Raw genomic sequence first — 24,482 nt, forward strand, 5'->3', positions numbered from 1 at the left:
GCTTAATAACACCGGAGCTTTCTTCTCTACAAAAATATTGCTATAAATAACATGAAATGCTTATTCATGATTTTTCGTTGTTGTTGCTGTGTCGTGTGTGTTTAACGAGCTTATTTGCATACTATTTTATTGTTTCTCATTAAGTTTAATGAATATTGAATTAAGAGCATATTCCGGTTTTTCTATACACAGTTGTTTCTAGTTAACTGTTCTTAGTTCTCTGATATCACGCATGCTTATGCCTATTGTTCGCTGTGCTTTGAAGCTATTCTTAGTTTTGTTTACTGTTCTCAGTTGTGTGTATTTGCATACGGCAACTGTTCTCGAAACGAAATATTGCTGTGGCCACACTGTTCTCAGCTGTAATATTTCAGTGTTTGCTTTAATTGTTCTCAGTTTTTGAGGTATTTATTTCTGCTCAGTATTTTCTGTTTATGCAGTTAATGAAGTAATGTTTAATATAATATATATATGTAATTATATATTTTTTTTTAAATATGCTTATATTAATTCATAGCGCTTTTTAGCTTGCTTTAGTTGCAAACTGTAACCATTTAAGTTTATCATGATCTGCAGCTCTGGCAACTTCGTGTAAACTTGTGCAGCGTCTTGCAGTCTCCTGTGAACGTGATAAGCTCGAAATCAACCGCATCGTCATCATCTTCGTCGTGGTGGCGGCGGTGGCGACCGCCACTGCTGCTGCTGCTGGCAGAGAATCCAATCGGCATGGTCGACGTCGTCGTCGACTTCGTTGTCGTCTTTGTTGTTGTTTTTGCTGTTGGAGCTGTGGAATTACAGCCACTCTAATCTCTCGACAATTGTGGGCGCACACAGCGCGCAGGCGCAGCGAAATCATGCGAAGAGGAAATGAAATCGCGCAACTGCAACTGGCAACTGGCAACTGGCAAAGTGGCAGCGCGACGAGCTGCAGCGGGCGGACAACCAGGGAGAGAGACCCCAAGCAGTCTGCGATGCTTTTCCTTAATGCTTTGAGTGTTTGTAAGTCTGTATGCGGCTGGCCATGTAGAGTCCGGGTCCTGATCGTGTCTGGCTTCTAACTTTGGGAGAATTCCTTTAAATGGTTTTTATGCTGTTGCTGCTGTTATTGTTGTTGTTGCTGTTGGTATCATTTATGTGTGTGCGACTGCAGCTCAAATGAATCATACCAACGGAGCTAAGCCGAGCTCCTCCCTGCTGTGGCGTCGAGTGGCGACTGCTGCGACTGCGAGACCTGCACAAGATGTGTGAATTTTGGTTGTTGTTGTTTTTGGTTTAGGCGAGCTGCCACATCGACTCGATCTGTGGCGAAAGGAGTGAAAATTTATTGAGCTGTGGGCGCGCATTATTCATGGACTGCACCACTAAACGGCGAGCAACGAGCGGAGTGCGACGAGGCAAAGAGTCGGAGCACCACCAAAAAGTAGGCGACACCAGTTGCCGCTGTTGCTCGGGGACCTGGTCGCCGTCAGTTTGGGTTAACAGGTTAATGTTGTCCACAGGTCTGAAAAAGCCATGGCTAAAAGGAGTAACAACAACGACAACTAAACGAAAAAAAAAAACAAAAAAAACATATACATATATATAAGAAAACTATGTGCTATTGTTTCACATGAGAGGCGCAGATCGAGGCCACTTATCGCCTGTCAAAGGTAATCGATGATATTGTTGCTCTGGCCATTGCACCTAATGATGATGAAAGTAAGCTGCTGCTGCTGCTCCTGCTGCTGTTGCTGTTGGTATCTGCATCTAATCATCTCAGTGTTTTACACTTGCCAAGGTGTTGCACGCTTATCACCTGGACTTGGGTAATTACAACAGAAATCTTGTCGAAAACAATAATTCGTTTTGGCTTAATTTCTCGGAATATGTTATTTATGCCTGCGGCTGTGCTGGGGCAGCATGCTTGTGGCGCATTTATCGTGTTGCATCAATAAATTGCCCAGTCGAGCTGCAGCTGGAGCAGGAGCAGGAGCAGGAGCAGGAGCAGCAGCAGCAGCTCAGGTCTCAACATTTCATAATATTTACAATAAACATGCAACTGCTAAACGAGAAGGATTCTGAGCAGCAACAACAGTTGTTGTTGTTGCTCTTGCACAGTTGCTGGCAACATTTAGCGCATCATGTTGCGTGAAATTTGACACTTTAGCCATGTTGTAGCTGCGGCTGCTGCCGATGACGACACAGCCAAACTGCCAGACACACGGGCAACATTTGAGTTTTGTCTTGTTGCTGCTGTTCGTTCTGCAGTTGCTGCTGCTGCTGCTGCTGTTGCTGCTGTTGCTGCTGTGTCTGTTGCTTATTTATGTGCATCAGGTTTTTAGGCTGGCATTGGCGCAAAGTTGCTTTTGGGCGCTACCGAATTTATGTGCCTTTGTCATATTTGCTGGCGGCCTTATAACAATAATACACAAATATGGCCAATGCGTTGTCAACAGCTGCAGACTCTGGCTAAACGCAGTCCCACTCTCTCCCTACCTCTCCCCCTCCCTGCCGCTCTCACAATTGCATGCAGCGCACAATCAAGCGACAAATTGATCGCACTCCGAGATAGGCAAACTCTCGAGCAACATGCTGATGATGGGGCCTGCATAGGCCTACAAGGCAATGGACCAAGGACACACGGACAGACCGAGCCGGACAAGCTGGACCTGGAGCTGGACCTGTACTCGAACGACTCGGCACAACTCGGAACCTAATATCTGTGCAATGGCCAATGCCAATTTTCCTATTTAATATGCCACGAATTGACATGGCCGTTGCCATTAAGCATTTGATATGGGGCTATAGTTGGTTACTTTGGCCCTCAGCCTGTCACATTACGGACAGTTGGCATTTGGGCTTAATTTAATCAAATTAGCTGAGAAACGAAATTGTTTTGCCTAATCGAAAAAAAAGAACAACTATGTAAATTATGATAGTGTTCAAATTGCATGCGTAATGCATATTGCAATTGCAATTGCATTTGTAATTGCTGACTGCAATATGTTCGAGCGAATGCAATTTAAATAATTAATAACGCACACACAATTTAATTTCATTAGGATAATTCTAATTAGAAAGAGGAGCTGCAGTTGCAGTTGCAGTTGTTGTTGCTGTTGCTGTTGTTGTTGCTCTATCGCCTGTGTCCAATCGCTGCCTACAAAGGCCCAATTTCCAAATGTAAGCTGAAATTTAATTGAAATTGTTGCTGTCATTGTAAAATTAATGAATAGACAAACAGCACACACACACACACACATATTGACACTCATACACCTACACACACTGCTGCACATTCATAGAAAAGCAATTACATTTAACAGCTGCCTGGGCAGCAGCATTGATGAGCTTTGCCACTGATGCAGTACGATAAAATGGCATGCACAAGCCATCTACATATATATTATATATATACGATCTCTCTCTCTCTCTCTCTCTCTCTCTCTCTCTATATATATATATATATATATATATATATATATATATATATATATATATATATATGTATTGTATTTGTGGCACATTATATAATGGCTTTGCCTGATAATACCACAACAGCCAAGCGGCTAATTAAATTGCTGTGCAGCTCAGGCGTTGACCATATTAAAATCCATTTAAATCTAACAAATGTATCGATATTCTTTTGGACCACTGGTCACAGAGTCCTATCATAGTTAATCATCTAAAGAAGCATTTTGTTTGTTTGTCTCACTCTCTCTCTCTCTCTCGCTCTCTCTCTCTCTCGCTCTCTCTCTCTCTCGCTCTCTCGCTCTCTCTCTCTTTGTGCGTGCTGTGTGTCGCCATTGTTGGGCATACATTTCCAATCAGATAACGCTGCAGCCAAAACGCACGAGCGCACAAGCCATGGCCCTGGCAGAGACAAGAGTCAAAAGGATGAGCAGCAGCTGAAGGAGCGGGCAACGGGAGACGGGCGACGGGCGACGGGCGACCGGAGCTGGTTGATGGGAGATGGGGAGAAGGCAACTGGGAACAGTAGAAGGCAACGTGGAGGCACTAAGCGTGTTATCGAAATGCTGTTGCCACTACCACTAATTAGTTAATGCATGACCAAATAATTGTTACCACTGCTGCTTTTGTTTCCAGCATAGATGTATAGAATTGGGATTATATATAATGTATATATTGTGTACACATATACTTATATACATAGCTAAGCATTTATAGCTGTGCTGTACAAGATACAAGATGAATCTTAGTAACAACAATTCACAATAGAATATTCTATGAACAACTTCTGGTTAGAGTTCAGTCAGAACAAGTATAGATAATATTTAGTCAGGACTAACCGTATGTATGTCAAGTATCCCCGTAGACAAGCAACATAATATAGGCCTCTTTTTTTAAGAGAATGCATATTTGTTTGCGAGTACAATGATTCTATTATAACTTTTTTAGCTTTAAAGATAAGGCTTTGCTCGTTCGGATGTTGAACAGCGCAGCACAAATCGCTGAAGTTCTTTCAGAACAAGCAAGCAAAATATGTTTATTCAAGCATTTATACACATGTATAAGACTATAAGTTATGAATGCTTATGTACTTTTAATATGTGACAAACATCTGTTTTGCCGTTAAATCTGAAACAATAATTTCATTATCGCAATGTTAGGTAAAAAATGAGCTTAAAATTCTGTAGTCAAATTTGATATAGGAATAATAAGTAAAATAAGATTTGTAGTGTGTAAAATACAAATTTACAAATTACAAAAAAATACTTACAGGATAAGCAAGCAATAAAATGTTGATTTTAATTTTTTTTTAATTTATTTTTTTTTTAGCACAGCTGAAGATATTATTTGAAGTCAAATTAGACACTTTTTATATGCAATTTTTTTTGCTTCTAGGATTACTTGAAAATTGTTTTAATTTTTTTTCTATATTTAATATGTTTGCACATTTGATAGCTGTAACAAAGTGCTAGAAGTATATCAAAGTATATATGTAAATATTATTAGCGTTTGTATATTTTATTTATTTATTTATTATTATTATTATTATTTTTTTTTTTTTGCATAATTCCTTATACTTTTGCAAAGCTCGAAGATATTATGTTTATTGGCTTGTCTCTTTATATATTGGATTCGTTATGGCTGGAAAATATACTTATGTATATGTCATAACAAATCATTGAAAAATAAGTTTATAATAGAGTTGTTAAGATCTGGCTAAGTTAAAACTGTTATTGATTAACACAGTCCGCCCATTAGCTTATTAGTTATATAAACGCCTCGCTCGATTAAGCCGCAGCCAGAAATGTTGCTGCGCAGCGAGTGGCTACTATATACATATATGTATAAAGATATATACATATATGTATGTATGTTAGCTAGCGGAACCAATCGAACTAATCGAAATGCCACCACATTTGTCCCTCCTCCGCCGTCGCAGTCCGCAGTCCAATCAGATATTTGATAACGATGCGAGCCGAGTAAGCGTTTCGACCAGGTCTAAACACTAATTAGCTAATGCATGCCCAAATATTTTTGTGACGGCTGCCTTGGTTCACAGGGCCATTGATTTATGCTCATATTTTGGGCGGGTTACAGCTAGCTGCGTGTGGCAGGCGCATTTCCCATGCATATCTAATACAATACATTATATACATGTGTGTATAGAGGTCTTATCGCAGATGCTGATTAACTGATTTATATGGCTTGTAATTTGTAATGCATTGATCACTGCGCATTCGAGTCCATGGCTGATAGACAGCGGGTTAAGCTAATGTCATTGAGCCTCATGAGTTTGTCAAGCTAATTGTAGAACATATACATACATACATAAATACATACATGTATACAGATGTATATGTATATTATTTTTACCCGAATCACAATGTAATTATATAACAATTATGGGCGTGGTCAGGCAGAAACTTTGTCGCATGTTGTCGATGTTGACTTCCAATGCAATTAGACAAATGAGGACGCCCGGCTAGAATGAGGGGAACTTTGGCTACACGGAACTCTCGTGATGCTGAATGTAAGATCGATCTATATGGTCACTATATAGATATACCAATATTTTGTGCTTGGCTGCGTTCAACGTGCACTTAATTGTTGCTGGCTCAATTACACTGGCCAACACAGCTGATGCACCCGCCATGATATCCATACTAGGTATTTGTTATATTGTTATTATTCTATTAAATGGATGCTTGATGATGAGCCTTGCGTGCCTATGTACACACATCTAGGTATATAGATGTACATACATGTGTATAGGTATTTGTGCAATTTGTAGCACAAGGTGCAACGGAAACGGATGCTCGCTGACAATTAAATGACATTAGCCAATGCGCATTGATACGTGGCCTCAGCGAATCAGCAAATTTGCCTAGCTGGATGCCGCTTTTATGGCCGCCAGACACGCGTTGGCCATTAATTAGCGCCATGCCCATAAAGCGGGGAGGCAGTCTAGTTTTTAACTACTCATAAACTTGGCTCTAAGGTACTTACATATCGAGTGGATATATGTATATATGCTGGCTTTATGGTCAGGCTCGTAAAAACAAAAGACTTAGGCAACGAACTTTGTCGGCTTTCGTTTATTTGTTGCTTGTGTTGCTTTTAACTGCTGCTGCTGCTGCTGCTGCTGCCCCAGCCGTCGTTGTCGTACCAATAAATTAACATGCCATTTCACGCCTCAATACAAGCTCATAACTCATGCGTTCAATAACGAACAAATGCCGCATAACAAATGCCCAAAACTCAGCTCAACTCAGCTCAACTCAAAAGAACTTTCAGTTGGGCAGACGCGCGCACGTTTTGTATTGAAGACGCATCGAAATTTAAAGAGCAATTCATAAGCATAAATGGGCATTAGATTATTATTATATGTATGCGTATGTGTATGTGTTTGTGTACCGTCGTATATACGCGCACCCACACTCAATTTCATTTACGATTTCTGTCCAATCATCTGGCCGCAATTAATCAAACTCTTTGCCCGTCAAATACCGTTCTACAATTTTCACTCACACAATTAGAGAGAGAAAGAGAAGTATTTGTTTATTATTTTTTTTATATATTTTTTTCATAAATTATTTTATTTACTTTTTTGTTGTATTTTTTTTGTTTGTATATTTTTCTGGTGATTGCCTTTAAATTTAAATAAACGTATGTTTTTTTTTTTTTTGTATTTTTTTGTATTTTTTTGTTTGTTTATATTCAACTATCAATATGGCCAATTACAATACATTTATCGCATATGCTTACAACATACATACATATCCGTAGCTCTAGAAGTAGGTATACATATACATATACATATTACATATATTTGTTTTTGTTTTTCGTTTTGTTTTTATTTACGCACATAAATTAAGTTAAAAACTAAATTTGTTTTATATTTACACAGAACTTAGGCGATTATTTTGTAGTTATATAAATACTTTTTATATTTCTTTATTTTTTTTTGTGCTAAAATTAAACAAAAGTTGCTAACAAATGTTTTGTTTTTTTTTATATATATTAATTTTAGTTTTGCTTATATATTTTTTACAAATTGCCTTTAACATTGAATTGATTTAAAAGTATTTGATGTTTATTGATAAGACTTAGCCCTAAACATCGAACATATGCAGCTATATATAGATCTTTATATATGTACATATTTTGTGTGTGTGTGTGTGTATATTTATATATACATATATATATATATATATGTCTCACGTACACTGTTCTACAATTTGACTTACTTTTGTTTTACTTTTGTTGCTCACCCCTCCTCTTTGTCTGGCTATTTGTTTATTTAAATTTAAGTTTAAGTTTATTTTACATTAATTAAATTTGCATTTAAATTTATGTTTTCTTTTCCTTTTCTTTTGTTTATCACGTCTGTTTGTTTAATATCTAAAAATTTAACTAATTTACAGTTTAAAGTATTTTTGCAATTTACAATTGCATTGCATTAATAGGACAAACATTTTGCAGTTTTTTTAATTTGCTTTGTTTTTTGTTTTTAAATTTATTTTTGTTTTTTTTGGACGTGCATTTTGTTGAAGTTAATTTTAATGCTTAGTTATCGTTAGTTTCTGTGTGCTTGTTGCTGCTGCTGCTCTCTGCCTCATACATACATACATATATACATATATTAATATTTATGAATTTTGCTTTGTTTTTGTTTTGATTTAATTTATATTTTATTTTATTTTTATTTAGTTTTTGCCTTTGTTTAGTATTATTATTTTTTTTGCTGTTTGCTGATTTTATGGCAGTTCATAAAGCACAATTAAATACGCCGAATTTGCGTTAAGAAATTAAATTAATTAAGCGAAAAATAAAAAACAATGAGTTCATACAAACACACTCACGCACACACAATCACTCACACACACACACACGAGAGAGCAATAAAAATAATATGTGCGGCCCTTTAATTAATTTTAATGGGCTTTTGTTTTAACTGCTGGCCGACGACGAAAACTTAAATAATTAAAAATTGCACGCAATGTTTACAATTAGGAATAGCCAGCACTTGGCTGCCCGCACGCCCGCTGCCCCCGCACGCCCTCTGCGCCACAGACAAGACAAAGTGCCTAAAAGTTGAGTAGGCATTCGCTTGCCGCGTGTCTCAAAGGTCCTGGCGGCTCCTGCTGGGGCTGTGGCTGTGGCTGAAGCTGGAGCTGGAGCTGGAGCTGCAACTGCAGCTGTGGCTGTAGCTTGTGTGAGTCCTCAGTTTGGCATTGTGTTTGGAAATCGAAGTCAGTTGTTGATGTGAAACGGCTCTAGCTGAACAAGTTGCTGTTCAAGTTGTTCCCGCTCCATCACGTGTAGTCAGTGCGCCAAGTGCCCTGCAAGACGCGAACAAGCAAAAGGGAAATCCCAAATTGAAACATTAATAAACAAGGCTCTTATAAAACGTTCGCTCTCTCTATCTTTCCCTCTCTCTCTCTCTCTCTCTCTTGGAGTGTTTCTCTTATACTCACCATTGAGCTGAGTCCCAAGTGGTAGGGCTGCGAGTGGGGCACTACGCCGCCGCCGAGCGAACCGGCCGTGGAGAAGCCACCCTGCAGTCCACCGGAGGCGCCCAATGCGCCCATGCCGCCGGTATACCAGCTGCCGTGCATGTGCGCATGTGCCGGATGCAGTCCGCTGGAAAGGTGTCCATGTTGAGCTGGAATGAGCCGAGCAGCAGAAAATGACAAATATTCAATGTTAAACAATCGTTCGTTGGCTCAGTCAGTTGGGATGTTTTGATGCTTACCCATGGAGGCTGAGAAGCCGCCGCCGAAGCCCTTGGATGGATCCAGTGGCTTGAAGTCGCCCATGCCCAGATGTCCGCCCATCGGCAGGCAGCCGCCGCCCAGGCCCTTCTTCTTCTTCGACTTGGAGCTGAGCTTGCGATTACGCGTTTGTATGCCCTCCTTTTTCATGGTAAGTGGACGATTGACCTGCATGGAGAGGAAGAGGAAGAGGAAGAGCAAGAAGAAGACGCAGCTGTTAGTTGTGGGTGTTGCAACTAGGGGGAAAAATCAATAAACTGTGTCTGCCGACGGCAACAGCAGAAATGGGTCAAATTTATGCAAATTCATTGCGCGGCCCTTTTTGGCCGGAAATGCCGCTAACTGCACACGCTGTCTGTTGCAACTGGCAACGCACTGTGCAAGAGCGCTGTGTGGCAGCAGTCGGGAACCGGGAAGTGAAAATGAAGTATTACAAGCATTTCTACACGATCAGATAAGCGACATTTGCGAATGCGATTAGTTGGCGCTGATAGCAAAAGCGGACGAGCGACGACCATAGGCTGGGAGAGAGGGTGATGGTGAGAGGGGCGGAGGTGGGCAGGGTGAGGAGTAGGACCAAGCTACTTTTTCTCTCCCTCTACCTCGCTCTTTCTTTTATGTGTTTTTTTTTTGTGAGTCGCTTGGCCATTGTTGAGGCTGCCCTGGCTGCCGCTTCATATGCAATTTCTTATCACTTGCGAACATCTAAGCAGCGGCAGCAACAGCAACGGCAACAACAACAACAATTGCGCTACAATTACAATATTGAGTTACCCATTCGTCGGACGACAAAGAAAAAGTTACATTATATACATATATACATATATATATACATATATATAGTGATAGTATATAGTCGTTGCTCGGTCTACCTGGGCGTGAATTACGACATTGTTTGTGGCCCCTTTTTTTTTGCATTTGTTTTTGTTATTTTTTTTTGTGCGCCCAGAAATTGGTAAATTGTCGAGCAATTGTTTGAGCCTCTTGACGAGATTTTCGAGGGTTGATTGTAATGTAATGGAGCGCAAACAAGAGCAAACGTATCACTTACAGTGGCTGAGGGATGCTGCCGCTGCTGAGTTGGGCGATCGGCAACGGTAATTGATAGTCTCTGCTCTGTGCCGCTCCCTAACGTTTAGCACAAATTGTGGCAATTAGCTCAGCTGAGCAGCAGCAGCATCAACAGCAACAGCAGCAGCTGCTGCTGCTGCTCCTTCTCAAAAGCTTTAATTGATGTGCAGCAGCCACTAAACAAAGCATAAAGTTGTTAATGTGCTGATCGCACAGGCCTAGCTCATTAAGGGATTCATAAGAAACTGCCGTCAGATTTTTATGCATAAAATCTTAATCGAGCGTGCGCTCTGGCTGCATGCAACACGCGCGCCGCTGCAGTCGACTTGCCAACAGCTGACAGCCAGCCAAGTGGGTGGGCCGCTCCACTAAGGGCGAGCGAAACAGAGCCCGGTGCCTGTTGTTGGCAAATTGAGTGAGACGGCGCCAGGCGCTGCCTTATGCAATACATTTATCACATGCATGTGCATACATGTCTAGATATATATTATTCTAACGCCGCAGGACACTCAGCAGCTGCACGCGCGCCCAGCAGGAGCCGTTTCGATAGATAAGCTGATAAACTGTTAACAGGATGTCTTGTGCCAGTGTGTGTGTGTGTATGCGTGTGTGTCTGTGCGACGGCAAGTGTCTGATTTGCTCTTAATTAGCTGTTTTCCAGTGAACTGCGTGAACACACGCGTAACGATACCAGCGCAGCCGCTGCCCCTCCCCCTGCCCCATGGCCCTTCCAAATAGAGTGAAGCTTGTGATGTAAAGTGCAGTCGGCATTTCCATAAAATGTGCCAATCACATGGCCAGATCGCTCAGCCAAAGAGGCCCACACAGGCTGACGGCGGCGACAACGACGACGACGACGACGTCGATGGCGGCCAAATGACAAACGAATTGAATTGAAATGAACTGCTGCAGCTAGGCAACAACAACAACAACAGCAACAACAACAACAAACACTGAGCAATGCAAAAAGCGCGCTGATTGGCATCTTATCAAGATGGGACACTGTCCAATTGAAAGAAAATTTTTGCAAAATAAATTTCGCCGCTATGAATGCGCACTGGCTTGTGTGTGTGTGTGTGTGTGTAGGCCATTAGCTAGCTCACACACACACACACACACATGCTAGCCACCCAAAGCGACAGCATTTATAGTTTTTCTTGCTTTTTTTTTTTGGCGCATTGCTCATACGCCACGTTGCAAACCGCCGCCGCTTTTAGTTTATAAATCAGATTAGATATTTGGAGCACACATACAATGTATAAGGCTTGTGCCTGATGCTTTGATATACATATAAGCATATACGAATATACACATATATATCTGCCTCGACTTCAACTTTGCCTTTGACCAAGCTCAATTAAAACATTTTGCCGCCGCTGTTGATTGAACTGCAGCTGCTACACACACACTCACACACACACTCACGCACACAGACACACCCTAGCAAAGCCAATGCCTAATTAGTTTGCGGCTGCACAGGTGGCTCATCATTTTGGTGTCTAACACCGTCTGACATGTAAATGTGCTAAAAGTTCAAGTGATTTTTTACCTGTCCCCTCAAAAAAAACTTTTGGCCACATTTAACAAAAGTCATTAAAAGCTGACTGCAGGGCTTATTCGCAAAAAAAAAAAAAAAGAAGTAGTAGAATGTAAGAAGCAAACTTAGCGAAGGCAAAGCGTTTTCTTGAGTATTTAATGGAACTGGGGAATACCCTGTTGAGAGAGATTATTTAGTAGTGGCAATGCGGATTTATATATGGAGTAAGATGAGAGTTAAGATCTCGGAAGTACCTCGGAAGTATATGTAAGTACCCACATACAATATTTTATCTTAGCTAAGATACTATAACTTCTATTTTATGGGCAATATACATAGTATCTTAGCAAAGTCTATTATTTATATTATTATTATATTAAGCATAAGCAAAAGTTCTCAATCTTTTACATTGATATTATCCTAAGCAAGACACCTTGTTTTATATTGAACAAATGAAAGTCGAGCTACTTTAAGCAGTAGTTAGCATACTACAGTTAAGCTACTTTACCCTATATTGACCACATCATAAGCAAGATACCTTATCTTAAATAGCCCGCTGCACATATCTTTCATATTTCACTCTATATCACTTATCTGAAGCATCAGTTACTCTGAGCACTTTCAGCTATCACCCTTTCATCTACCACAATGTTTCTTTTTTTTTGCTTTGCTTACAGGGTATACAAATCTCAGACCCTAAATGCCAACGTTTATATGCCGGCTGGTACATGGGCTAATGAATATTTAATAAGCCAGAAGTTGGTCAGAGCAACCCTAAGCTGTTGGGGTCGCCCCTCAGGGCGCGAAAACGTTATTAAATCTAGTTTCCACATGGCTCGACAGCCTTTATATCATTGGCTGCATTTCCGCACCGGGGTTCGAGTGGGCGGAGTGGGTGAGTGGGTGAGTGGCTGGGGGTGGGGCAGTTGGACTCAGTGAGCCGTAGTCTATTACATAAATTACGCCAATTTCTGGGCGCTCGTCGTCGTCGTCGTCGGCGTCGACGTTGCCGTCGTCTGCCGCCGGTTGCCGTCGCACGCGTTGGCCATAATAAAATCAAAGCTTATCGCATTTTCACAGCCAAACACCAGACGCTTATCTTGCAACAACAAACACGAGCAGCAAGCAGCAACAACCACGACGGGCATCTTTAAATAATCATCAACAATTCATCATCGGGGTAGCTGCTGCCGTTGCTGCTGCAACCTGCCACCCCCTGTGGCAGCCCAAAAAGAGGGCGTTGGGTGTGCAATACACTTCATTTTTGTCACTCTTAATCTATCTCTCTGTATGTGTGTGTGTGTATGTTTCCGCTGGAATGCTCGAGTGGCCCGAGCCGTTGTTAAATGTTGCGTTAAATCGCTTAAGCGCTTAACGAGGGTTAAAAGCGAATCGCAAATCACAAATCACAAATCGATATATAGCTGAACAAACTGTGGACTTGTATGGCTATATAGATAGATAGGGTGTATGTAGATAGATTGTAGTTTGATTTTGTACTTACATTGTGCAGCTTGTAGTACAATCCGCAGGCATTGCAGACCGGCTCGCCGCTGGCGTTGCGCCGCCAAAGGGTTGTGGTTGTGGTCTTGCAATTGGCGCAGGAAGTGCCCGCCCGCTTGGCCGCGCTCTGCAGCGACTGCAGCGTCTGCAAATAGACAGAAAGCGAGAGAGAGAAAGAGTTAGTGTGAGGAAATACGCAATATTTGGTTATATTTAATTAATTAGTTTATTAATGTTTCCTCAGCTCAGCTTGACTGCTGAATTGATTATGCAAATGTCATACGCCCACAAATATGTTGCTTGCGCTAATTGAACGGTGCCAAAAAAAAAAACTAACGCACAGAATGAGAGTGGGAGAGAGAGAGAGAGGGAAAGAGAGAGAGAGGGGCAGAGTGGAGCACAGGTATGTGCTCGGTGCAGCTCCTTTTGGCAAACAAAGTTGCTCGACACACCAGGCAACAACATTTTTTAAATGGCATGCGGACTCCGACTTGCTGCCTTTAACAGCAGCATCAATTCATTAAAATGACAATTTTTACAAAACTGCCCAAAAACAACAACACTAGCAACAACAACAACAATGGAGAGCATGTCTGCGCCACGCTTAAATTTCCACGAATTGGCTACAAGAAGCGTAGCCCCAAACTGCAGACCCAAAACATTTTGTGCCTGGACCGAAGCGAACCACGAACGAGTAGCAGAACGAGAGCCAGAACGAGAACCAGACTCAGAGTCAGAGTCAGGCCCCAAAAGATCTTGGAGCATGCTTGTTGCTTGGCATCTGGGCCTGTGCAGCTTCGACTGTGCGACTGACTACATACAGCTCTCTTGGCTTATGTTCATGTTGCTGCTACAGCAACAACAACAACAACAACAACAACAACGATGGCAACAAGGCAAACACATTGCAACGAGGCCCTAAACTGGCGTTGATCATGTTTGACTTTGATTTTTAATTGTTGCCTCCTGCCTCTGCGGCTCACCTGTTCTGGTTGTGTCTTGTGTGCTGCCACGCTGCCAGGCTGCCAGGCTGCCATTAACATAAATCAGAGGTCATGCCACAGAGAGGGCCATACTTTTTGGTGGCACTGTTGCCGTGTGTTAACGAGCTTGTAACAATTTCACATACAGACAGCTGCGATTGCAAAAAAAAACAAAAAAGGGAAAAAAGAAAAGGAAAACCAAATCGAATTTCGAAAATGTGCGAGAATTCAAAATTCATTTGCAACGCCTACAAATCGTGGCAGCGAGCGACCAACTTGTGGTAATTATGTGGCAGCCACAACGAGGACAAGCTTTGGCCAGAAAATGCCTATACACACACACACACACACACACACATACACATATATAAATTAAGTTGTTAACATGACAGTGCAACAAAATGCACTAAACTGGCGAATGCCACAAAATGTTGCAAGTCTGCCAACTGGTCGCACTTGTAGGTGCTAAATCTGCAGCGCGCTTAAGCAGGCGCTGCTTAACTAACACTCTGCCTCCAAATGTGGCACATAAATCAATGTCAGGCCAGGGCCACGAAGTGAGAGAGGGGTAGAGTGAGAGGCTGTGGGTGTGGCTGTGGCTCTGGCTGTGTCAGGCCGTGGGGGCAGCATCGCATTGACAAACTGTCAAACATTGTCAAACGTGGCGCATTTTAATTGAAATGCAAAAAGCGCAAGCGCCAACACTCAAACAACAGCAGCAGCAGCAGCAGCAGCTGGCATACAAGATGGCGCTTGCGATAAATAAATAATACTATACAAGAGCCAAAAGACAATGCACTTAATTCCCATATATACAACATATACACATATACATTTGTATATATATATATACGACTATATACATATAGTCGTGTCAGTCTGTGTGCGTTGAGCTCATAAATTAAAATTTCTCAATGCGCTTAAGCATGACAAAATGCCCTGGCCACACTACACTTACAAAGGGGTACTACAAATTTGTTGCACAGAATGTATTATGTATTAAATAAAGTATATAAGTATATAAGTACATAAATATACAGTCGAGTCTCGATAGTTTGTACCTCGCTATATCGAAAATCGCGATAAATCGAAACAAATTTGATCGCTTGAAAAAATTTGTTCTCGATTATTTGAATTTCTATGTAAATCGCAAACCTGATCCCTGTATATCTAATATTTATTGTTTATATCTGTTTGCTATATATGTTTGCTTGCCCAGCTATTCACAGTTAAGCTAAAATATATTATTGTTAGCCCTTTATCAAAATCTAGTTGATACCCTACACAAACAACTTGAAAGACTCTAACTAGGCTCACAGCTTTTCAGCTAGTGGTTTGAATTATTGTTACAATAGCTACTTTATATTAGCCGGCTTGAATTAATGTAGTATAAGGCGTACTTCGGACTGTTGCAAGAGCTCTATGAGTATTCTCTATATTATCAGCTAGCTTATTGTATATCTATTATCATTCATCAAAGAAAGTTATTAAGCTCTGTGAATGCTTAATATATGTCAATCAAAGATCATTAGCTAAGCTCCAAATCTATCAACGTTGAACTATATCTGACTCTACCTCATATGGTTGACAGCAATGCTTAATGCTTCAAGATAAACAATTGTTTTTGAATACTATATGAACAATTACATTTTTAACTATCAAATCAGCTAGAATACTGTAAACAAAAGTGTTCATTGAATACATTAAAGAAAAAATTTATATATTAGCTATTAAATTAGAATAGGACCTGAATTATAATTGCATCTATGAACTATTGTGAATACTAATTCTAATATTAGGTATAAAATTAGAATACGTTTTGATTACTATTATTATTTGTATTACAAAAATATACGAAATTAAAAAAAAAAAAAAAAACAAAACAAAAAAAAACTTCTCTGTTTTAGATCCTGCACTTAAATTATTTTGGCTATTGGCCCTGATTTAATATATTATCTGAATTAATAGCTCAACGCAGTCATTACTAAGAAGTTTCACTGTTACTTAAAAAAAAAACAGCTGCAATGCTTTTACTATCTATAAGAAATCTGATCATCAAATGAAGTTCAATGATAACAAATTATTATATATACAGAGTATTTGATATTCTTCATAATTCAATGCCTAATTCCTCATTATTATTATTATTTGTGTTTTTTCATTATTGTTGGCACCTTGCATTGATTTATGACAGTAGCAAGTGGTCACAAAAAAGAAAAAAAAAGAAAAAATTAAAAAATAAAATGTCTGCAGTTCACAAAATGGCTTTTGCTTGAATTTAATTTTTGAGCTCTGAATTTTAATGTAAAATATTTGTGTTTTTCTGAATTGTTTATGTTAAATGCGTATGTAAATTGTGTTTTCATTTAGACAAAAGCGGAGGAGGCGCATTTAAATATTTAATTGAAATTGAAATTGTGAAAACAAACGCAATAACAACAACAACAACAAATGTGCCACGAAAATTGTGTAAAGCGAGTGAAAAGCGAGCGAAACAGTAAATGCTTTTGTATATAGGCGGGGCAGAGAGGCGGAAAAACGGAGGGACGATGGAGCGAGAGACGGGACGGGGCGAGTCGGGCTGCTGGGTCAGACAGCCGAGCTACAGTTCTATTTATTGCGCAGCTTTTGTGCGCTGGGGATGGCAATGCCCTTTGCCATCTAAGATATCGCACCAAAGACGCAGCTGGCCAAAAGCAAGAGCCAGAGTGAGACAGAGACAGCGTGAGTGAGAGAAAGAGAGAGAGAGAGTGAGAGTGAGAGCAAGATAGAGAGAGAGAGGGAGAGGGAGAGGCACAGCCACAGCCACAGCCGTTTGCCCAGAAAATGTTACGTTTATCTCAGTGTAACATCTTTTACTTGAGGGCACACAGTCAGCCGCTGTATAAGTATCTGTATCTCTAGATGTATCTGTATCTGTGTCTGTGTGTGTGTTAGTTATATATCTGCAGCTGTAGCAGTAGCACTCTCTCTCTCTGTGTGCGTGTGTGTGTGTATTACCCCACTGCCCACGTTGCGCCGACATTTTATCAGCTCATTTTTTTTTTGCTCTTCTTCTTTTTGCTTTATCTAACAAAACATTCATTAAATTGTTCGCAGCCAGCGCAAAAAGTCGTTTGCAGTTGCTGTCTGCCAACCCTCAGCGCTTTTGGGGGTTGTTTTGGAGCAGCCCCCACTCACACACACACACACACACTCACACTCATACACAAAGAGAAGATGACAAAAGATAGCGCCCAGATCTCAGGCAACAGCGCAACGAAAATTTCTATATCTGATGCTGGCTTTGACTTGGGTTGCTGTCAGTTGCTGGTTTGGGTGGTTGGGGTGGTTGGGCTGGCTTTTTGGGGGGCTTTTGGGTGGCTGCCAGCGCCAGTGAAATGAAATGAAATGAAAGGCAGAGGCGAGGCGAGGCGAGGCGTAGTGCCAACAAAATGTCTCTGCCATAACAGTTACATTTAGACAAGAGTGCGCTGGGTATATATATATATACATATATATATATATATAAATGAAATATATATGTACGTGCATATATATAAATTTCTGTGTGTACTGTGAAATTTAATTTAAAAATTCAAATTTAATTTTTTTTTTTTGTGTCTGTCCTAGGCCTTTTTTTTGTGATATTTCTTTTATATCCTGGGCTCATTTCCTTTTTGGCCAAAACGGATTCGTTGTTGCGCACAGCCACATGCTGTTGTTAGCCGGGGCGTGGCAGTTCAGGCTGTTGCTCTGCTATTTTATGTTTATGTTGCTGTTGTCGCTCGAAGGGTTGCCCGTGCACAGCTCGTTGATTGGCTTGGTCTTATTTCTCGTTTATTTGAGGCACATTTGCCTAATTAATACATCAGCTCGACTCATTTGCTGGCACGCACAATATAAAAAAAAATATATATATATATAAAAACCAAAATCTAAAAAAAAAAGCGAAAACTATTGCTAAAAATCACACCTGCTGCTTGGCTAGAAAAATCAATAAAATGTTTTACGGAACAGGTATAACAACAACATATACAACTACTTCTACATTTACAGCAACAGCAACAACAACAATGTCAAATGTTGCTGCTGCTACGACAAGCTATTAATGTCGCTCATTAATGCTGCTCAATGAATTTTACGAGCCTTTTGGAGCCGGCCACAACTTGTCGCGCAGGCAGCGCCCAAAAGGTTTCGCTCTTTTGCATTTTAAACAGCAACAGCAACAGCAACAACAACAACAACGAGCAGCAGGAACGAACAACAACAGTGACACTGACAGCAACACGGGCAAGTCTAGGCTAAAACAAAAGTGTAGCTCGCGATTTGTGAAGGCATGAAAATCGTCATTAATATTTGTCACTGGACATTGCAACTGCATATAAAATATATATATATATATATATATATACATATATATAGAGCCTGACTTGGCTTGGACTGGCCCCTTTTGGCCAGCTGCTGTTACCAAAATGAATGTGGTCTAAACACGCGTCCTGCCGGCGGTTGGGGGCTGCGTGCTTGGCCACATTTTCACATATTGTCTGGCCGCTATGGAAGGGTTAGAAATGCAACCCTTTTGCCCTTAGCTGCAAATTATGCCTTTGCATATTAAATAGATTTATATTGTTCTGTATTTTGTTGTTGTTGTTGTTGTTTTTTGTGTTTTTTTTTTTTCAACCCGTTCGCATAAAGCAGTTCGAGCAGGCTTTATGAGCCAGGGGCGCCCTAACAAGCAGGCCTTAATCATCACAGACTCCACCAACTTCAGCTCCAACTCCAACTTCTGCTTCCTATCTCTCTCCCACTCACATGCTGTCGATTGTGAGAGCCTGTTTCATTATATTATTGGCACGCCCTGTTTTGCGGCCGCGGCTGCGCTTCATATCGTTAATTTTTAATTGATCTGCGCGCTGCGGCACAATGTTGCAGCCAGGTTCGTCAGCTTGTGCCTCAAGCAGAGAGCAGCAGCAGCAGCAGCAGCGGTCAGCCAGCCAGCCAGCAGGACACTTATGTTGCATGGCCACATTTCAAGTGCATTTTAATGGCATTAGGCTGCCCACTTGATGAAATGAGCGCGCTCTTAACAAGATCCTAGCGCCCCACAACAACAACAACAACAACAACAAGAGATGAGCACAACAAGTGAACATATTGCCAGCCAAAAATGAAATAAAAAGAAAAAGGAGAAAAAAAAATAAGTCGGGCGACTTAATGCGCTCGATTGCGTATACGCCCCGTTTGCAGAACGTGCATTGAACTTTTACTTTGGCTCAGTTGGCTGTTGGCCGACTTGCTTTAGTTTTGATTCGTTTTAGCTGTTGTTGTTATTGTTGCTGTTATTGTTGTTGCTTTATCGATCGCTGTGACTTTGACTTTCATTTGGCGCGCATTTTTTGGTAACTTGATTTATACGTGAAGCGTCTGCGCCTTGCATTTAATTTTTGGCGTCACTGCCTCCAGTTTTGTTAGCCTTGTTTGCTGTTGTTATTGCTCTTGCTGTAGCTGCTGCTGCTGTTGTTGTTGCTCTGATTTTTAATCGCGTTCAGCGCGAAATTCCCACGCCAAAGGGCTACCACTTCAATTCGATCCAGTTCACGTCTCAGTCTATCGCACATATGGCGCACACACAATGAGCGCTCAGCAAAAATGTGTTAATTAGAATTTCGTATAGTTGGCTAAATGACGCTCTTTCTTATTCTTTCTCCCTCTCACTCTCTATCTCTACCTCTCTCTTAGATAAACATATTCTATGCTCACCCCCGCCCGCAAAATGTGTCGAGTCAGCGTTTGTCAATCACTTGACGCCCGTTAATTTTATTGATGATTGTGGCTTTAAGCTCAGCCAGTTAGCTCGTTGTTATGGCTGCACAGCGGGATGCCAAACATTTGAAATACAAATCTGGAAATCTGACACGCTTAACTGACAGCTGGATAACCATGGCACACCGACGACAAGTTGCTCTGCCTAAAAGTTATTGCCAAAAATCTTGAAAATATCTTGCAGGTATATGAGAACTCTTTAAGAATATTTTAAAATATATTAAAAATAGATTTTTAATACTTTAAAAACATTTAAATAAAACTTTTAAAATTATTTCGTAATATTTTCCACTATTTTTAATGCTACAAAAAAAATTGTTTCTTAAATTAAAATTGCAATTAAAAGGAATTTTTTAGTCACATTTTTCGAATTTGTAGTTCTTTAAAAATTTGAATTATTATTTTTTAAATTGAAAAATAAATATTAATTTGTAAATATTAATTTGAAAAATGTATATTATTATTATTATTTTTTTTTTCAAATTTAAAAAAGTGTAAATTTTGATATCAATTTGTAGTTCTTGAAAAATTGGAATGTGCCAAATTCGAACACTTTGGACTGACTTGAGCTGAAATTTATATGATAGCTTGTCTTATAACTGTCGGCTTATCAAATTTATGCCCGCCTTTAACATATTTTGTTATTTTATATAAATATAAATCGAACAAATCTTGTGACTAAGCTAAGGCATTCCGAATTGAAATGGATGTATTTAATAGCCGTTAAATGGCGACTAATGCAAGCTGATGTTGTTGTTGCCTTTGCTGTTGTTGTTGTTGTTGTTGTTACGCCGTTGAAATACGCCTTTGATATATAATTAATTAAGCGGCTTTTGTGAGCACTTAAATAAAGCATTTATAAATGATTGTGTCAAGTGTTGATGTGTTTATTGTTACAGCAAATGCAACAACAACAACAACTGCAGCTATAAACTGCAAATGGCAATTGCAAGTCTTTGCATGCAAATGATATGAGGCAGCGTAATAAGCATAAAAATAAACAATTTTGCAGCGCTTAACAACAATTTATTTATATATATATATATATATGTGTGTATATATGTATATGTACGAACGCCGGCAAGAACAACGAGCCAACGTTTTGTTCAATTTATTGTGTGAAAATTCGCATAAATTAAAAGGAAACAAAAACAACAACAAAACAACTGAAAGTCGACTGAGGCATAAATATTATGCAAAATGCAAGCAACGCCCCTGCCCATGCCATGCCCCTTGGGCGTCTTGACTGACTGCTCGACTGACTAACATATGCCGTATGAAATTTGTATATTTATATAAGTCACGATTGTCCGAGATCCGAGATGCGCCCGGCTCTGGCTGACCTTAGCAGCTGCCTTAACATGCATTCGCAATTTACAATTTACAATTAGCCATAGAAGCGGCTGCCAGCTCTCAAAATGTGACAAATTCATATCGAAGGTTGCTGACGGAGAGAACGAAACGAAACTGTAATTTTTCGGGGCTTGGCCTGGACTTGGATAGAGTGAGCCAGCGGCTATGTTAAGCATTTGAGACTTGTAATTAACTGCAATTATTGAAACGCCAGCAGCCAAGCCAAGCAGCCAAAAAAAAAAAGACAAATAAAAACAACAATAAGAAACGCAACAATAAAAACAACAACAACTGCAAACATATGTAGCGAAGGCGACTGAAACAATGTTGTTGCTATTGCTGCTGCTGCTGCTGCTGCTGCTGCTGTGGCTGTGGCTGTGGCTTGGCTGGCGGCTTAAAATACATAAATTAAAAATTTGCATTGTTCTGTTTCAGCCAGAGCAACGGCAACACAAAGCAGACAATTTTTCGTGCTGCTCAAAAGTTACGACTTGTTGACTGTTTTCATACAATTCGGAAATTTAATTAAAGGCAACCGAAGCAGACAATGAGATGCGCAACTGTCGGGGCAGGTGCAGTTGGAGCTGAAGTCGCCAATGGGCAATGCTCCATGCATGCGCTGTGTATGCAAAGTCTTGACCCTCTCGCGGACTGTTTTGCAAAATCAATACAATTGCCACCCAGCAAGTCAGCCAAGTCAGCAAAACCAAAGCAAAAGCAAAGCAAAGCAGAGCGAAGCGAAGCGAGTCTCTAAAACAATTGAATTGCATTTCAAGGCAAATGCCACAGGCGATGCAAGGACATTGATGGGCAGCATCCTGTTCGCTGCGCGCGCACACATTTACCACATTTACAGTCGCTGCCATAAGTCAGCGGTCGCGGCACATAAATTTTAATTTGTTGCATATTTTGTCAACGAGAAATCAACAAACACTTCGGCTCCAGCTGTGAATTTCTTGGGAATTCCCTGCGTTTGTCCGCGCTGCCACGTCAGGCTGACTGTGCACGTGTATGTGTGTGAGCGTGCCTGTGCCTTCTTCTACTTATATTTGATTTTCATCCAATAATGGTTTATTTATGTTAATGTTATGCAATCAAAATGCATACGATTTAAATGCCAATAAAAAATCAACGCGACGAGCCAAGACACGAACCCGAACTGCATTTAACAGTTGTTCGTTGTTGTTGCTTGTTCGTTGTTGTTGCTTGTTGGTTATTTTGTTTTTACGCATGTTTAATGGACTAATTTTGTATAGGTCCAGCTCGCAGTGAGCTGTACTGTTGCTTTCTCTTTCACACGCAGTGACAGCGTGTGAGTTCGTTGCTTAAGTCTTTCGTTTATGCTGCTGCTGCTGTTGTTGCTGTTGTTGCTGTTGTTGGTGATGTAGTTGGCGCCAGGGCAGACCTTCGGACGGACAGCGTTACATATATTTTCATAGTTTGTTGCTGTTGATGCGCGCGCCCGATAAAAAACGATAATGTGCCTTGGCCAACAGCGCAGACACCAGGCAGACAGACAGAGAGAGAGAGACTGAGTGAGAGAGCGGAAGAGAGATGACAACAGTTGTTCAGCGAGACTTCTCCAATAACCCACACAAAACAACGAGCGACCGCTTGGGCTGCTGCTGCCTGATTATGTTTTTAGTGCGTTAAGTGATAATGATGATGCGCCTTGATTGTTATCAGCCAAAGCGTTCACTCCGCTCAGCTCTGGCTCTGGCTGCAGTCGTCCAACCAAATGCAATCAAGACGCCAGCTAGTCAGAAAAATGATAATTAAATACATGCTCTCCCTCTCTCTCTCTCGCTCTCACTCGCTCTCTCTGTCTTACTCGAAGTGTGCTGGATTTGTGTTCCAGGAATTATTATGACATTTGAGAACTTTCACGCTGCTTTTTATGGCTTTTGGCGACAGAAACGTGCGCCGAGATTGATGCGCCAGCAAATTCCCAAGAATACAGTTCATGAATTTATTGATCAATTTGTGGCAATGTGTGGAAGCTGCACACAGCGGGTGTTGCATCTACGTCCCAACCAACTTCACTACTCACTACTCACTATTCACTATTCACTATTCAGAGAAACTTACCAGTCTTCGCTTTGGCTTGATCAGCGGCCGATTCTGTCCGTTCATTTTGTAGTAGAGGCCACAGGCATTGCACAGATAATGTCCGGTGCCGTCGCGTCGCCACAGCGGCGTGGAGGTGGCACCACAGTTTACGCACTCGCGTCCCTCTGCAAGCAAAAAATACAAAATAAAACACACACACGCACATACAAATTGGTTAATAAAACAAAAAAGGCTAACAAACTGCATACATATGTATATAAGCTAAAATTTGGTTTAAATTGGAGCTGAGTGCCGAGTGCAGGCAACAACAATGCGCCAGCTTGTTAGGCAAAAAAAAAAAAAAAAGAAGCAGAATAACAAAAACAATACAAAGTAGCAGCAGCAGCAACAACAACAACAACCACTCGCTGTGGCACACATTTTTCAGCTGCTTCACAGTCTTGTATTTTTTTTTTTTTGCTTTTAGGCTTATTTCAATGGTCGTTCGAGTCGGCGTAAGAGAGTATATAAGCTTGTGCTGGATTAAGGGCATTTATAAGCTAGATACTATGTTATGCTGAACTCGATACTATACTACAGCTCGCAACTGTAAATTTTAGATCAATTTAATATGGTATTTGAGGGTATGGAATATTGTGCAATTGATTTTATTTTTATTTTATTTATATTTTTTTTAAAGATTTTTTTTTAATTATTTTTAATTGAGCAGCTTCATGGTTGGCGTCATATATTTTTTATATGTTTTTTATTTTTTTATTTTTTAAAATATATTTTCAGATTGGGCAACTTCTTGGTATCCTTGGCCTTAATGGCCAAGGTATATATATATGTTGAGTAATATATATTTATATATATTTAATTTTGTAAAACTGATTTTTTTTTTTAAATTTATATGTTTTTGTATTTATATTGTGTGTATATGTCTTTATATTTTTTAAT

General features: G+C 40.3%; 1 protein-coding gene across 4 annotated transcripts in view; it reads right to left on the reverse strand.

Moving 5' to 3' along the window:
* Nucleotides 1–8,384: 8,384 nt before the first annotated feature.
* The window catches only part of LOC6572912 (GATA-binding factor C), a 42,338-nt gene continuing 26,240 nt past the window's right edge, over nucleotides 8,385–24,482 (reverse strand). For all 4 annotated transcript variants that reach the window (XM_044007300.1, XM_044007299.1, XM_044007302.1 and 1 more), the window contains exons 5-9: nucleotides 23,562–23,707; nucleotides 13,334–13,477; nucleotides 9,203–9,389; nucleotides 8,925–9,112; nucleotides 8,385–8,789 (exon numbers count right to left, since the gene is read on the reverse strand). In XM_044007300.1, coding sequence (XP_043863235.1) covers nucleotides 8,763–8,789; nucleotides 8,925–9,112; nucleotides 9,203–9,389; nucleotides 13,334–13,477; nucleotides 23,562–23,707 — 692 coding nt within the window. In that variant the 3' untranslated portion in view covers nucleotides 8,385–8,762. The remainder of the gene's footprint in view (nucleotides 8,790–8,924; nucleotides 9,113–9,202; nucleotides 9,390–13,333; nucleotides 13,478–23,561; nucleotides 23,708–24,482) is intronic.

This window comes from Drosophila mojavensis, unplaced genomic scaffold (assembly GCF_018153725.1).
Source record: "Drosophila mojavensis isolate 15081-1352.22 unplaced genomic scaffold, ASM1815372v1 contig_16, whole genome shotgun sequence".
Taxonomy (NCBI): Eukaryota; Metazoa; Arthropoda; class Insecta; order Diptera; family Drosophilidae; genus Drosophila; species Drosophila mojavensis.